General features: G+C 40.6%; 2 protein-coding genes across 2 annotated transcripts; both read right to left on the reverse strand.

Moving 5' to 3' along the window:
- Positions 1–6,935: 6,935 nt before the first annotated feature.
- Positions 6,936–9,581, reverse strand: LOC120288563 (PYK10-binding protein 1-like). Its single transcript, XM_039302627.1, has 6 exons — positions 9,396–9,581; positions 8,674–9,047; positions 8,558–8,571; positions 8,025–8,458; positions 7,401–7,853; positions 6,936–7,169 (listed from the first exon to the last, which is right to left on the reverse strand). The coding sequence occupies exons 1-6, from the start codon at positions 9,579–9,581 to the stop codon at positions 6,936–6,938; spliced, it is 1,695 nt and encodes a 564-aa protein (XP_039158561.1).
- A 1,774-nt stretch (positions 9,582–11,355) lies between these two features.
- Positions 11,356–15,224, reverse strand: LOC108959650 (TMV resistance protein N-like). Its single transcript, XM_039302628.1, has 2 exons — positions 14,743–15,224; positions 11,356–11,854 (listed from the first exon to the last, which is right to left on the reverse strand). Exons 1-2 carry the CDS (start codon positions 15,222–15,224, stop codon positions 11,356–11,358), a joined length of 981 nt encoding a protein of 326 aa, XP_039158562.1.
- Positions 15,225–15,458: the final 234 nt, after the last annotated feature.

The following is a 15,458-nucleotide window of genomic DNA, read 5'->3' on the forward strand; positions in this document are numbered from 1 at the left end:
AACCACGTGGCCCCGGATCTTGAGCTAGCCTCTGCACTCGAGGATCTCTACAGCTCATTCGGGCACCACTTGGAGTCAGCATAGTTCGCAGAGAACATGGCGAGGGCGAAACTCGCATGCCAGATCGCTCTGAAGAGCTTGTCCTTGATCTCCTCCCCAGCGTCCTCTCTGTCCTCATTACTGAAGTAGTTAATCCCCGCATGGTTCAGCTCGTGGAAGAGCTGTGATATGAAGTTCTTCCTAATGTCCTTGCCTTTGAAACTCACGAAGACTTCGTGCTTCCATTGATGAGAAGACATGGATCTTGTCTTGTTGATATGTGGTGTGAAGATATCACCGCCTATCTCTTGTGACTTTTGTGTTTTGGTCAAAAGGCTGTTTAGTTTCGACAGAAGTCTTTTCGGCACACATATTAAAGTGTCTTTATTACTATTTATTGAGACATGTCTTTTCATATAAACAAATCTTGTAATTGTTTCAAATAATGGAGAGTGAAAAGACATTTAAGCAAGTAAAGTAGTGTATTCATCCCCTTCCTTAAGAGCTTCTCTTGTGAGAGTATTAATAGAGCTGTGCGACTATGATATTCAATAATTGGTATCAAAGCAAGGTTATTTGGGACTGAGAGCATGGTTGTCAAGGACCGTGAGTCGAGTCTTCCAGAGCGTAGTTTGTGAAGACAATGGTCAAGGACCATTGTTCATGCATAGGCGGTTGAGGATCGGAATATGTCGAAGTTCTGTCAGTGTGCAGTCAGGGACTGTGATCGATTGGTCGAGGATCAAGGTTTCTTGGAGTAGTGTTGGGCATTATTTCAAGTCAGATGGCGGATATTTCAAATTCGACGAATGGCATTGAGAAGCTCAACAACTCTAATTACAATAATTGGAGTGTCCGAATGCAGTTTTATTTGATGGGTCAGGATTTGTGGGATATTGTTGGCGGCAGCAACACCACGGCACCTAGAGACAATGATGAATAAAGGAGATGGAAGATAAAAGCGGGTAAGGCTCTTTACGCTCTTGCTATAACCGTCGAAGATGATTTATTGCCGCACATTAGGAGCGCGTAGACTCCTAGGGAGGTGTGGGATAACTTGGCAGCGTTATTCGCAATGTCGAATGATGCCAAGCTACAAAGGCTGGAGAACGAGTTGCTGTCGATGTCACAACAAAATATGATGGTGAGTCAGTATTTTTCCAAAGTTAAGTCTATTTGTGACAAAATTTCAAAGTTGGATCCCATTAATATCATCTCAGAAACAAGAATGAGAAGAATTATTATTCACGGGTTAAGGCGGAGTATAACGGTATTATTACGGCTACTCATGGATGGGCAACTCAGCGACATTGACCGATCTGGAGAATATTTTGGCTAACCAAGAGACTTTAGATAGTCAAACGTCTAAGGTTTCGATTAAGGAAGAAGAAAGTGCCATCTTCAAAGTGATAAAAGAGGGTTCAAGGGCCGAGGCGAACTTATGCTGACAATAAAGATGGCAAGTCTAGGAAAAGCCATGTTGAATGGCAAAAGCAACCAGCTCATGAAGGATGGCAAAAGCGTCCAAGAGAGTCAAGCCTTCGACTAGGGGGAGCCGGGTGATGCGATGGCAAAAGACGTAGGGGACAATGTTACGTTTACGGTAAGGAGGGCCACTTTGCCAGAGATTATTGAGCGAAGAAAGTTGAAGGAAATGTCACAGCATCATCGAAGGGGAATGATTTCGATGAAGATAAGGAATGGGATTTCCAAACGTTTGTTGCAATAGTGGTATTAGACGAGTTCGCTGCCTCTTCCACAGTCGAGTTAAACGATTCGATGGCATTAATCTCTGTAAGTGAAAAGTCGATTAATTATGATTATGACTAGATTGTTGATTCAAGGTATTCGAGTCATATGATTGGAGATCAAGACAAACTATCAAACATGAGTAATTATGTCGGAGGATGTGCTGTTATTACTGCAGACGGCTCGAGGTTGCCGATTACTCATATCGGCGAGACGATGATAACTCCTCGATTCAATTCACAGCAAGTTGAATTGAAAAGTGTGTACCATGTGCCAGAAATGAAGAAGAAATTATTGTCTGTGTCCCAGCTCACAGACTCGGGTAATTATGTGGTGTTCAGTTTACGAGATGTTAAGGTGTACTGAAGTTTGAAGCCCACTAGTCGACCAATCATGGAAGGACATCGGTTAGAGTCCGTTTACGTGATGTCTGCTCAAACGACATACGTAAACAAAACCCGAAGGAATGATACACCTGATTTATGGCATGCATGGCTTGGGCATGTAAGTTATCACAAGTTGAAGGTAATGATGCAAAAGAACATGCTGAGGATTTTCCCAGTTGGAAGTGCAAGAAAATGTGATTTGTGCCAGGTGCCAGTACAGGAAGGCACATCAACTTCCGTATGAGGAATCGTCGTTCAAAGCTTGGGTGCCTCTCAAGCTCGTTCACTCGAATGTGTTTGGTCTAGTGAAGCAGCAATCTGTTAGTGGATTCAAGTATATGATCACTTTCATCGACGACTTATCCAGTTACGTCGAGGTTGATTTCATGAAGGAAAAATCTGAGGCGTTTATCAAATTTAAGGTGTTTAAGGAGAAGGTTGAAAGTGAAGTAGGTAGAAAATTCGTTCCCTATGCGCGATAACGGGGGAGAGTACAATTCCTACGAGTTTACGAAGTATTTGCAAGAGTACAAGATACGTCGACAGTATACTTGTCTGTATACGCCATAGCAGAACGGTGTTGCCGAAAGAAAGAATTGACATCTAGCTGAGACATGCAAGAGCATGTTGCACGCAAAGAATGTTCCACCAAGATTTTGGGCTGAATGTATGAAGACGGCGACTCATGTGACTAACAGACTGCCACAAGCAAGGCTTGGTTTTATGTCACCATAAGAGAAGCTATGGAATTGTAAGCCCGTGGTAAGTCACTTTAGATTTTTTGGATGCGTATGTTATGCATTTGTGCCTAATCATCTTCGCAAGAAATTCGACAAGAAGGTAGTCCGCTGCATTTTCGTGGGATATGATGATCAACGAAAGGGGTGGAAGTGCCGTGACCCTACAATAGGGAGGTGCTATACTTCAAGGAATGTGGTGTTCGACGAAATGTCGTCTTGGTGGTCACCTCAAGCTATTGAATTGCCAAATTCACAGCATTTCGATGAAGAGGTCGAAGAAAGGCTTAAAGAATTCGATGAGAATCAGCTTGTTGAAAAAGATGTCGAAAAAGATGTCGAAGCACAATCACCAGGATCGACAAGTTCATCTAGTGAGCATCCAAGGTTGACAAAAGAACTTTGACCAAGTCAGGTCGAAGAACTTGAAGAGGAGGAGCCTCAACTTTAGAGATCGACGAGGCAAAGGAAGTCGAACCCCAAGTATGCCAATGCAACATTGACTAAAGATGTGGCATGGTCAAGCCTTCAACATATGAAGAAGCCTCGAAGAGTACAGAATGGAGGAAGGCCATGGAAGAAGAAATCCTCGCACTAAAGAAGAATGAGACATGGGACTTGGTACCAAAACCTGAAGAGGTACGTCTTATTTCTTGCAAATGGGTTTATAAACTTAAAACTCGACCAGACGGGTCAATTGAGAGATATAAAGCACGTCTAGTGGCTCGAGGATTTTCACAAAAATATGAAGTTGATTATGAAAAGACCTTTAGCCCAGTGGCAAATGTTACCACTATTCGAGTTCTATTAGCACTTGCAGCAAGCAAATCGTGGAATGTGTAGCAGATGGATGTGAAAAATGCTTTCCTACATGGAGAACTCGAGCAAGAGATATACATGGAGCAACTGGATGGCTTCAAGAGCAAAAATCATCTAGAATATGTTTGCAAGCTAAAGAAAGTATTGTATGGCTTGAAGCAAGCCTTGAGAGCGTGGTATGGAAAAATTGTAGAATTCTTGATGAAGAACGATTATAATGTAGCTCCGACAGACTCGAGCCTGTTTGTGAAGGCAAAAGATGGAAAGGTTGCAGCTGTGCTGGTTTATATGGATGATCCCATCATCTTTGGAGATGATGAAGATGAGATATGTCGAATTAAAGCCAATCTCTCGTGCGATTCCGGATGAAGGAGCTTGGAGAACTAAAACACTTTATGGGGCTCGAGATTGATAGGACAAAGGAAGGATTATTCCTATGTCAACAAATGTATGCACGAGATCTCTTGAAAAAATTCAGAATGCTTGATTGCAAACCTATATCTACTCTGTTGGATGGGAACGCAAAATTATGTGCTAAAGAAGGTCGAGAGCTAAAAGATTCGACTATGTATAGGCAACTAGTAGGTAGTCTAATTTACCTTACCATGACTTGGCTTGACATCTATTTTGTAGTAGGAGTAGTGAGTTGATTCATGGAGAAGCCAAGGAAGCCTCACTTGGATGCAGCCAAGCGTATCTTGAGGTATGTAAAGAAGACTTTTGATTTTGGGCTTTTGTATAAAAATGGATCATCGAGTGAGTTGGTCGATCATTGTGATGCTGACTACGATGGAGATCAACATACACAATGATCAACTACAGAATTTTCTTGTTTAATCTTGGATCAACAGTAGTGTCCTGATGTAGTAAAAGACAACCAACTGTATCTTTGTCTACAACAGAAGCTGAATACAGAGCAACAGTAATGGCAGCTCAGGAGAGCGCGTGGTTAGTGCAGTTATTAGATGATATTCATCAATCAATAGATTATTCGACAATATTGTATTGTGATAATCTATCCGCTATAAGCTTGGTAGAGAATCCAATTTTCCATGCTAGGAATAAGCATGTGGAAGTCCACTATCACTTTCTGTTAGAGAAAGTGTTGGAGGGCGAGATCAAGATAAAGTACATTAAGATTGGTGGTCAAGTTGCTGATATCTTCACCAAAGGTCTTGGAGTTGCAAAGTTTGAAGAGTTTCGAGCTCATCTTGGTATGGTCGCAAGGACTATCCTTAGAGAGAGTAGTCGGTGAGGGGGAGTATTGAAGATATCACCGCCTATCTCTCGTGACTTTTTGTGTTTTGGTCGTAAGGCTGTTCAGTTTCCGACAGAATTCTTTTCGGCACACATATTAAAGTGTCTTTATTACTATTGATTTAGACATGCTTTTTCATATATCTAAGGTATGTCAAGAGTCGTGTTTTAAGCCTACATATAAAAAAAATCTTGTAATCGTTTCGAATAATGGAGAGTGAAAAGACATTTTAGCAAGTAAAGAAGTGTATTCATCTCATTCCTTAAGAGCTTCTTTTGTGAGAGCGTTAATCGAGCTGTGCGACTATGATATTCAATATGGTGTAGAAACTTGTATCTATGTTAAAAAGTCATTAGGTGGAGACTTCTTCTCGACGAGTTCGACGAAATTATCTCCCTCTCTCTTCTGAACATAATTAAATTAAACTTGAACGTGCGTGTCTCCTTGTCGTTCAATAATTTTACCATTGGTGGGGTGCGTTTCGATGACGAAAATAGTCAGCTAACTTAATTCGAGCGGTTGCTTCGAGAAATCGGAGTCGCAACTTGGATTTATTTGACATCTCTAAAAGGAAATAATATTGAATGGCGAAGCAACCTCTCTCTCTCCTCCTCTCTCTTTCTCCCCTACAAGTAGTAGTACTACAACCTCCGTATGCAGAATCAAACATAGAATATTTGCACGAAAATTGAGAGAATTGAAACCGGAACGTGAGAAAAGATGTCGACGGTCGACGGGTGACTTTCGAGGAACAGTCATCCGGGTTTGGTGGACAACTCAAGGCCTTCTAATATTTCTTTCTATTTCTTTCTTGTTATATTCTTTTGTTTGAATTCGTGAGAAGAATGAGATGCGGCAAATCGGCCACTGTACATTTTTTCTCTTTATTTAATGCAAATAAGTCACCTATTCCTCCCTCTCAAGGCATAGAAAAACTTGTTTGGAAGCCGCATCCACGGACTTGGCCCATCTCATGATGTTCATGTAACCTTATATTTAGAGCCCATGTGAGGTCAAGTTGCCAGATCTAACTCTCGAGGAGTTCTATTATAAAAATCTACAGCTTTAAAGGAGAAAAATAACTACAGCATTTATGTTAATATTTACACTCAACTTTTTCAGGCGCAAATCTTAGCATAGGTTACTCTAAGCGTGGAAGTTGATATAAATTCAAAAGTCTACATACCTGCCGACATTCAAATTTTGCCGATGGATCCATCATATATCTACATTTAAAAAAAAATTCCTAGAGATCGAATTCACCAATAATAACGAAATTCAACCCTTGATATAAAACAGTCATTTTATATGAACCCCGCATTACTAGGTTTCTTCTGTATTTTCAAACCATGGACGTCATAATTTCGAAACCTCGGGTCCAACGACCAAAATTTCGACTGAGAAGAGCTTGGGCCGGTCATTAAGCGGCCCACCTAAGCCCATCAAGGCCGGCCATTTGGGATCACTTTAGCCCATTAAAGCCGGCCTATATGGGCTTTCTCGCTGTCCATTAAGACGCTCACTAATCCGAGTACTTCTTTGACCCAAATGCCTAGTCAAGAGCATTTCAAGGGTACTTCGTGCACTCTTGGAACAGACAAGGGAGGGACGAGAAAGGGGAAAGAGGACCGAGTGATTTTGTGAAAGTGACGTCTCTCTCTCTCTCTCTCAAAAGGGCTGCAAATAGGGGATTGAAAAATTTCAACTCAAAATCTACTATTTTAATACCATATAATATTTTGTGAAATCATTATTAATTATTTTTAAAGTTTAAATTGTTAAATTGAGGCATGACTTAATATTTATATATTCTAACATAAAACAGGAAATTAAAGAAGAAGATTCTTACAATCACAAGCCAAAGAAAAGACAAAAAATAAAAATAAAAGAGCTTAGGGGATGGGAGGGTGTTGAATTTAATATGGTTCCAATCGTGCTCCAATAGAATTAAGACGCGATCCCGCCCTTCCAAAAAAAGCCAACAATCCTACCACCACCTGATGCTGACGGGATATGAAATTCCGTTAACCTTCCACGAGCATCCTTTGATCCGAATGGCCCGTAAGTGGTTTTTGTCGTATGTATTTTCAGGCTGTGGATGATGTTGTCGGGATTGTTTCCATATCCGTTAGTGTAGCCTGATATCGAAACTAGACGCTCCTTGGGATAATCCAGCAAGAGCTGCAAGAATAGCAAAGCGAAACGTGTTTTACTTGTGAAAACTTATGGGGGAAATTCGAGATACAGGATGCCAAAAATATGGCCTCCCCCAGTCTTCGATGAAAAGAAACGGTTGCTTCACGAAGATAAGAACATTAGGACAAGCACCTTGTATACATAAACGACTTACAGACAGAAAGAGGATCAAAGAGGTAAAATAGAGAGGGGTGGATTGAGATATATGGAACAAACCCGGATGAACGAAGGCTCTTTTGTTCCGCCATGTGGAGGGCGTACGCCCGGGGAACCATTGTTATCGTACGTAATCCCGACGGATTGAATTACATCGCCGACGGTTATATCAAATGTCCTCACGTCAGTATGCACTCCATCATCCCATTCGGTTCCCCCGGAGCCTCCAAAGGGTCCGATGGTTTGGAAAGGATACAGGTGCGGTATGGGCTCCGCGTACACGCCTATGGAGTTGAGAGTCTCCCTGCACCTTCCGTAAAAGCCAATGATTCTGGTTCCGGTTGATGGATACCAAAAGTACTTCCCCGTCTCCTTACCAAATGGACCATGTCTCCCTTTATTAGTGTGAAATGTGAGCGACTGAACAATAGCATTATTGATGTCGTCATCCCCATTCGCACGCTTGTAACCTGAGATCGATGTCAAGTACTCTCGTGGATAATCCAATTTGACCTGCACAATCTCAAAAGTATCTCCTAAAATTGGATTGAGTGGCGTAAACAAGACCTATTTGTTGAGTTTAATTTACTACTTCACAAGACCAGACATATATTAACATCATCTCGATCAGTGAGATATAAGTAATTAAATAGTCACGAATTAGAGAGGGAGAAAAACACTAACCTTGGTGATGTTGGCCATGTATTCTCCTGAGTGGCCACCGTTTATAACTGAGCAAACTCGTTCACCACTCTTGTCGTATACAAACATGATGTAATGGATAATGTTGTCGTGCATTACCTTAATTTCCCTCACTCCGTTGAATTTCCCGTCGTCCCAAGCACATCCACCTAGGCCTCCAAATGGCCCAATTGATTTGATTGGGTGGAGATGCGAGATCGGTTCAAAATGCGCTCCAATTGCTTCAAGATGTTCACCACTCCACCCGTAAAATCCAACAATTTGCCCACCCGTTGCAAGACATGAGAAGTGCCTTCCCAATTCACCACCAATAGGTCCGATCGTTTTTTTGTTTGTTTGAAATGTGAGAGATGTAATGCCGCCCATTATGTAACCTGATATAGAAGTTAGATACTCATCCGGATCATCTATTCGATCTGCAATTATAGACAACCATCAAACTCGTGATTTAAAGTCTACAAAGAGTCCTGTCGGCATGGGCATTGTAAGTTTCATAATGATTTTACAAAGTATACGTATGTATGGGGACCTACAGTATGGATCTTGATGTCCCTTACTATATGGAACTTGTTTCCATGAATGCCTCCATGTGTCTCAGATTTGCCACAATTCTCTATTCTCTTCTTCATACTGAAATGCGATTGATTGGATCAATGGCCCTTTACTTGGTTCAAATTCAACAATGATTTTCCTTACATTGGTATGCTTATTGCCATCATCCCAAAATGATGCATTCGAACTCCCAAATAACCCCACAGACTTAAAGGGATAGAGCTTGTTAGAGTAAAGCTTGACTTGTGCTCCGATAGATTCAAGAAAATCACCACTAGTCCCGAAAAAACCGACAACTTTCCTGACTTCCGGTGGCAAGGAGAAGTACTCCCCTTTCTCTCTACCAATGGGTCCCCATATTCTTTTGTTGGTTCGAAATGTGAGCGAGTTGATAATGCCGGTGAAGAAACCTGAAAATGAGGTTACAAACTCATCTGGGTAACCCAATTCAACCTGCAAATTATAAGTCACTAAACAAGATCATGTTGTGGACATGAATCATTGTATTTCAATTTTAACCAGTAAATTGGCTATTTAGTATTCTAGGGAAACGTGAGGCAAATCTATATAATCAATTAAAAAGGTTATACAGATCATCATCAACCTTTTTTTTCCTGGCCGAGATTTTACATCCTCTTTTTCAAACAGAAAAGGAAAAGAATTCACAGAAGTTTCTTCTCAGGTGGCATTATCTTCGAGGGACTGATTTCGTTCGACAATCAAAATAATTAGATTCACTTATTGAAACCTTGATGATTCTGATCCTTACATTGAAAGATCATAGGAAATTGGTTTACCAACCTCATAGATGTGTCCCCCAAGATTTTGACCATGCGTCGTGGATCGAATAGAACCATCCATGTTGACATAATCAAAATCGATGGAATAAATGAAGTCTGAGTAACGAACAACAATCCTCTTTATGTCAATGTATCTTCCATCATCCCAAGGATCTCCACCATCACCTCCAAAAGGCCCAAAAAGCATGAAAGGATGAGTATGAGGAATTGGCTCATAAAAGCTCCAATGGACTCGAGACGAGGGCCATCACAACTCCCATGAAACCCGATAATTTTGCCGCCGGTGTATGGAAATGAAAAACGCCTTCCTTCTGCTGTTCCAAATGGTCCATAACTCTTTACATTACTATGGAATGTTAATGACCGAAGAATGACAACTCCGGAATCTTTTTCCGTGTGGCCCGAGGCCGAACTCAAATACTCATAGGGATAGTCAAGTTTAATCTGGAAAAAAAATAAAATCAAAGCTCAAGAAGGGGCCACAAAAGCAAGACCATAACTCAAGAGACGACATTTAATATATTAACATATCTCTAGGGATGACCGTTATATTCACTTTTCTTGGTTTTGTGAGTGTTTCATTACTTCTGAATTTTTCTTTTACTCATTTTGGCCCCATTTATTCCCGATAGCTTAAACAACTGCGGCTGGGCTATTCAATCCAAAAATTTTCGAGGAGGAGGAGGAGGAATTACCCTATATGTTTTGCTTCCGCCGCTTGTGCCATGTGTGAAGGGACCAACTGGATGTCCCCACTTATCGTACAAAACAGAAATATACGTGATTGCTGAATCGAAGCCTACGACGATTTCCCTCACATCTGTATGTCTCCCGTCGTTCCAAATGTCTGTACCATAATCACCTCCGAATGGTCCTACGACTTCAAAGGATATGCATGTGAAATTGGCCCAAAGTGTGCTCCAATTGAATCGAGATGGCCACCGCAATTTCCATGAAACCCAATAATCTTTCCGCCATCAACTTGTGGAGAACGAAAAAATTGCCCGTTTTCAGAACCAACTGGTCCATATGTCTTTCTGTTGCTATGGAATTTGAGAGAATGAATAACCATAGAATTTCGGTAGTCACTTATATGGCCCGAGATTGAAGTCAGGTACTCATTTGGATAATCTAGTTTGACCTGCAACAAGTGCAAGAATCTTGTAAGTCACGTTGTCTTTCAAGATTAAGAATTACATTAGTTTATATGTAGAACCTAAATTCTATATCTTTTCCGTCCTTCTGATCTATCGCTCCACCTACTTGACTTCTTATCAACAATACCATGTGAGAGTTTATAAAAATCATACGATGGGTTTTTGGTTCTTGTGTAGTATGCTAATGTGTGATTTGAGCACATAATTACTTCTAATCCATCACTTAATCATGATGATCCAGCATAAAATAAAATAAAAATAGTAACCCGAGGAAACTTTTAAGACTAATAGGATACTCAACGTAAAAATTTTACCATAAGGACATCTGCCGTGCTCGAAAGAACGCACCGTACAGCCGTTTTGATCATAATCAATGGTAATGGAATTGATAACCGACTCAACCCGGACACTAATTTGCCTTACACCAGTGTATCTTCCATCATCGTAAGCATCGCCACGTTGGCCTCCATATGGCCCGACGGATTGTATTGGGAGGCCCAGTGAACTACCGACTCCAACAATGCAATCAAGATAAGGGCTTCTCACCAACTTGTCCAATGTTTTATGCCATTGATCTTTTGACTCATCCCTAAGGTGGGAACCTAATTTTCTGAGGGCCAATGGATGACCTCCTGCATAATGAATTAGACTTTCAGATAACTCCTCATAACCTTGTGTAGGTTCTGATTTCTTGAAGGCATGGTGACAAAAAGAGTTGAAGTGCTTCGTTTGGACTCAATCCTTTGACGATGTACTTCTCATCTACCTTCAGAACTTTCAGTAAATTTTGATCTCTCGTCGTGATCAAGATTCTACTCCTGGGCAAAACCATTCTCGCTCTCCGGCGCCGAAATCGTCCAATTGTTTTTTCTCAGTAACACCATCAACAACAAGAAGTATCTTTTTATGACGCATGCTTCCCTTTATCTTGTTGGTCTTGGTGTCGATGTCGTCATAGCACTCCTGTCTTGTTTTCTTCATGAGATTTTGGAGTAACTTCTCCTGTAAGTCGGGAATATCACTCCAATTCGCTTCCCCAATTTTAGGGAGGAAGACAGAACATTCGAATTTGCCACGAATTCGATCAAATGCAACTCGAGCCACTGTTGTCTTACCCATTCCAGCTGTGCCACATATACCTATCATGCGCACATCCTTTTCATGGCCATTATTTAGCAAGGAAATCACGTCATTTGCCAAATGATCTACTCCAATTGCATCTTTCACAAAGTAGGGAGGCCGTATTTGACGAATCCTCTCGGCAAGGGATTCGACTATTATTTTAATGAGCGTCGATTCATTACTGATGTTACATGTCAGTACAAAAATTATGAGTGATATGTATGATAAAATAAGCATACACATTCCCCAAGAGACAACATACGACAAACTTTGGATTTAAATTTCTATGGTATAACAATAGAAGAAATGGAGCTTGACAAAATAACCATAGACATTGGCATGTGTAACCAAGAATAGTGATTAACTAAGTTTTACTTTCATTTGACAAAAACATGAAGAAGAAAACGAAGCTTTATTTTCGATAGTAACCTCATCCACCCGACCACTGCTTAACCCTCCCTTCCAGCATCGGAGATGCCTGCCACCGACCACCAACCCAGCTGAGCCATGATTCGTTGACCTCGACTAGATAGATCTATGGAGGTCCACCGACGTCCAGCTCGATTCAGATATGTCGAGTTTGACTCAAACATAAGCCTATATTTCTAAGTTGAGCTCAACACTAACCATGGCCAAGAAGAGATTCCAAGGTCTATCCAGTTTTTATTTGTATTGTTAATTGAACAACTACAGTTAATTATTACCTTTAATGACCACTACTTACTACTCAATCTATTGACCACAACTTATATTTATACACACGAAAAATATGAAATATTAATAAAGTAAAAGTTTTAGTCATAAAATAAAAGTTCAGACTAGTAATTCTACACCATGGAGTATCGCAGGATATTGCGAAAACATATACCACAAAAATAACTTGTTCCAGGTTCTCGATTTCCAGTTTCACATACCTAGAATCTGAAACTTACCCATTAAAATAAGTTCTCCAATTTTTGAAATCTAAAACTTATCCTACATACCCTAGAATCTAGAATGGACAAGTTCTTATCGGTTCGGTTCTCAAGTTCCAAGTTCTACTTTGGAACCATGCCTAGAGAGAGAGAGAGAGAGAGAGAGATGCACAAAGAGCTCAATAAGAGCTAGTGGCGGTGCGGCATTAGTTAGCGTTGATGGTGGGAGCCCACTCTGGAGAGGGAGAGTAGGGGTGAGAGATAGTGATTGTGAGGCCTCAATTCTTGACACGATAAAGAGGAAGAAAGAAAATGGTTTAAGGTTTGGATGAGTCCAATGGTACATTGGTCTTTTTGAATTTGGGAATTTTGTTGGGAAATGCAAATTGCAAGTTTTCAAAATTAGTGATGCAAACTGATATTGGAATGAAAAGTGAAGATAATAATTTTTAAATTATTGCTATTTTAAATATGAAATCTTGAAGTTAACATGAAGAATCACATCTTTTCTTTTAGAATTTTTCCAAAAAAAGGGGGGATAGTACAAAAAAATTCCTAAACCAATTATACTTGCACAAGTTCAGTTATAAACCTTTAAATTATGTTAATTGAGTCATAAACATTTTGACGATTTACCAATATAGTTAATATAATCAATTTTAGTTGGAAATTTCGGACATGGATGCTTGGGGCGCGCATGACAAAATTTTTATCTATTTATTTTTTTGTTTTTCTATTTCACGGAATATGTTTGAAATAGAAACGTTTGTAACTCAATTTCATTTTTTTTTCTAAAACGAATTTCTATTCCAAAAGTAGATTTGAAGCATAAATTATAAGCTAAAATTTTTAGCTTTTCTATTTTGAAACAAAAGTAAAAATGAAATCTCTTCTCATCGTTCACTCTCGTCACCGCCCACCCTATTGATGTTTTTTCCTAGTTGCTTTGATGTTTTCTTTTTCTTTTTCTTTCCTTTCTTGTTCAGGTGGGACGTCCAGATCGCTAGCCGTAGGTGAGGTTTGGGCATGGGCCTCTATGCCCTTGCTTGAATTCAGGAGAGGGCCGCGTCCTCCCTGTTGACTTCCTCCACTTGTGCCATGTGTGAAGGGACCAACTGGACGTCCATACTTATAGCACAAAATGGAGATATACATGATTGCTTAATCGAAGCCTATGTGGATTTCCCTCACATCTGTATATTTCCCATAAGGGCTTCTTTCTCACCAATTTGTTTTATGCCATTGATCTTACTTTTCTTCAACAATTGATATTCACCGAAGCCAATGACAAGAGTGCTAATTTGAAAGCAAATATGAAGAGTTCATAATACTTGATATACATTGATCTTACTTTTCCCCAATGCTCATAATTCTTTTGGGTATTAGGCCATCGCCTAAAGAATTCTCCGTCAATACTTTTCCCCGATTTTATTATGTTATCATGATTTGAAGTTTGAAACTCCAAAATTTGGCCCAAAGATGGTATGAAACCTCAACAAGGCATACTACAAACTTGGGGAAATTTAAATCAGCTTTTCGCTTTGATTTTATGGGGAAATTTTCAAAAGGCATCGCAATTCAATCTTTTGTCAATTTGCAATTTGCACCTAGAGTCTTGCAACCCTACAATTAGCATTCCAATTGCATCTACCATCCAGTCCTATTTACAAGTTCGTCATTTCCTTTCCATTTTGTCCCTCCCACCATTTCAAATTCACCAACAATGAGAACTCACTAGCCCAGAACCCTAACCCACCACCCACCCAATGCTCAGCTCCTCCCATCAACGACCGCAGTGCCGTCGCCACCTGCCACGACCCGTCCAGCTCTGCCCGAGTCAGATCTGACCCCAACTTGACTAATCTGAGTCGAGCTCGATGCTGACCATGGCCGAGAAGAGGGAGATGCCGAAAAGCATTGCGAGAAAGAGAGGTGCAGAGAGGGTTCAGTTTAAATTTTTCAGAAATCGGCAAAAGAATTTTCAGGAAAGTTGAATGGGACTTCTATTTATTGCATTCCCTTAAAAAACCAATTCCGTCGATTATACACAAATTCCATCTACAAAGCAGACAAACTAAAGAAATATCATCAAAAAGGAAAAATCACAGATGGGAATACTAAGCTTCGACATGGAGCAAGAATCACAGGTACGTACCCATTGGCGTCGTTCTGCAAATGGAAGCCTGAAATATGTTTAGCCTCGGCTAGAGCATCCTTCCATATTTTTATCTGCTTATCATCTTTGGCTTTCTCACGCAACCTCTCAGCTTGCCCGAATTTGCCGTCGCTTTTCAACTTCGAGACTTCGGCTGTGTCCACGCCATGAAAGATGGGAATAACCACGTGGCCACGGTTCTTGAGTTGCCTTCTGCACTTGAGGATCTCCACCAACTCATTCAGGCACCACTTGGAATCAGCATAGTTCGCAGAGAAAACGACAAGGGCGAACCTCGCGTGGCAGATCGCTCTCAAGAGCTTCTCGGCGATCTCCTTTCCAGCGTCCTCTCTAGCTTCGTCGCTGAAGTAGTTAATCCCCGCCTGGTTCAGCTCGTGGAAGAGATGTGATATGAAGTTCTTCCTAAGGTCCTGTCCTCTGAAACTCACGAAGACATCGTGTTTCCATTGATGAGAACACATGGATCCTGTCTTGTTGATATGTGGTGGCGAAACTTAGATTGAGAGGTGTTGTGTATATATGTTAAAAAGACATTAAGCGGAGACTTCATGATGACTTCGAGGAAATAATGCACATTTTTTACAATGAGATCAATTTGAACACGGATGTTGTTAAAAAATGTTGGCTGGGTCCGCCTCAATTGTGAGGCCCAGCAATAAGTTAAATAAAACAAACAAAACAAAACAAAAAGAAAG

This window comes from Eucalyptus grandis, chromosome 9 (genome assembly GCF_016545825.1).
Source record: "Eucalyptus grandis isolate ANBG69807.140 chromosome 9, ASM1654582v1, whole genome shotgun sequence".
NCBI classification, from domain to species: Eukaryota; Viridiplantae; Streptophyta; class Magnoliopsida; order Myrtales; family Myrtaceae; genus Eucalyptus; species Eucalyptus grandis.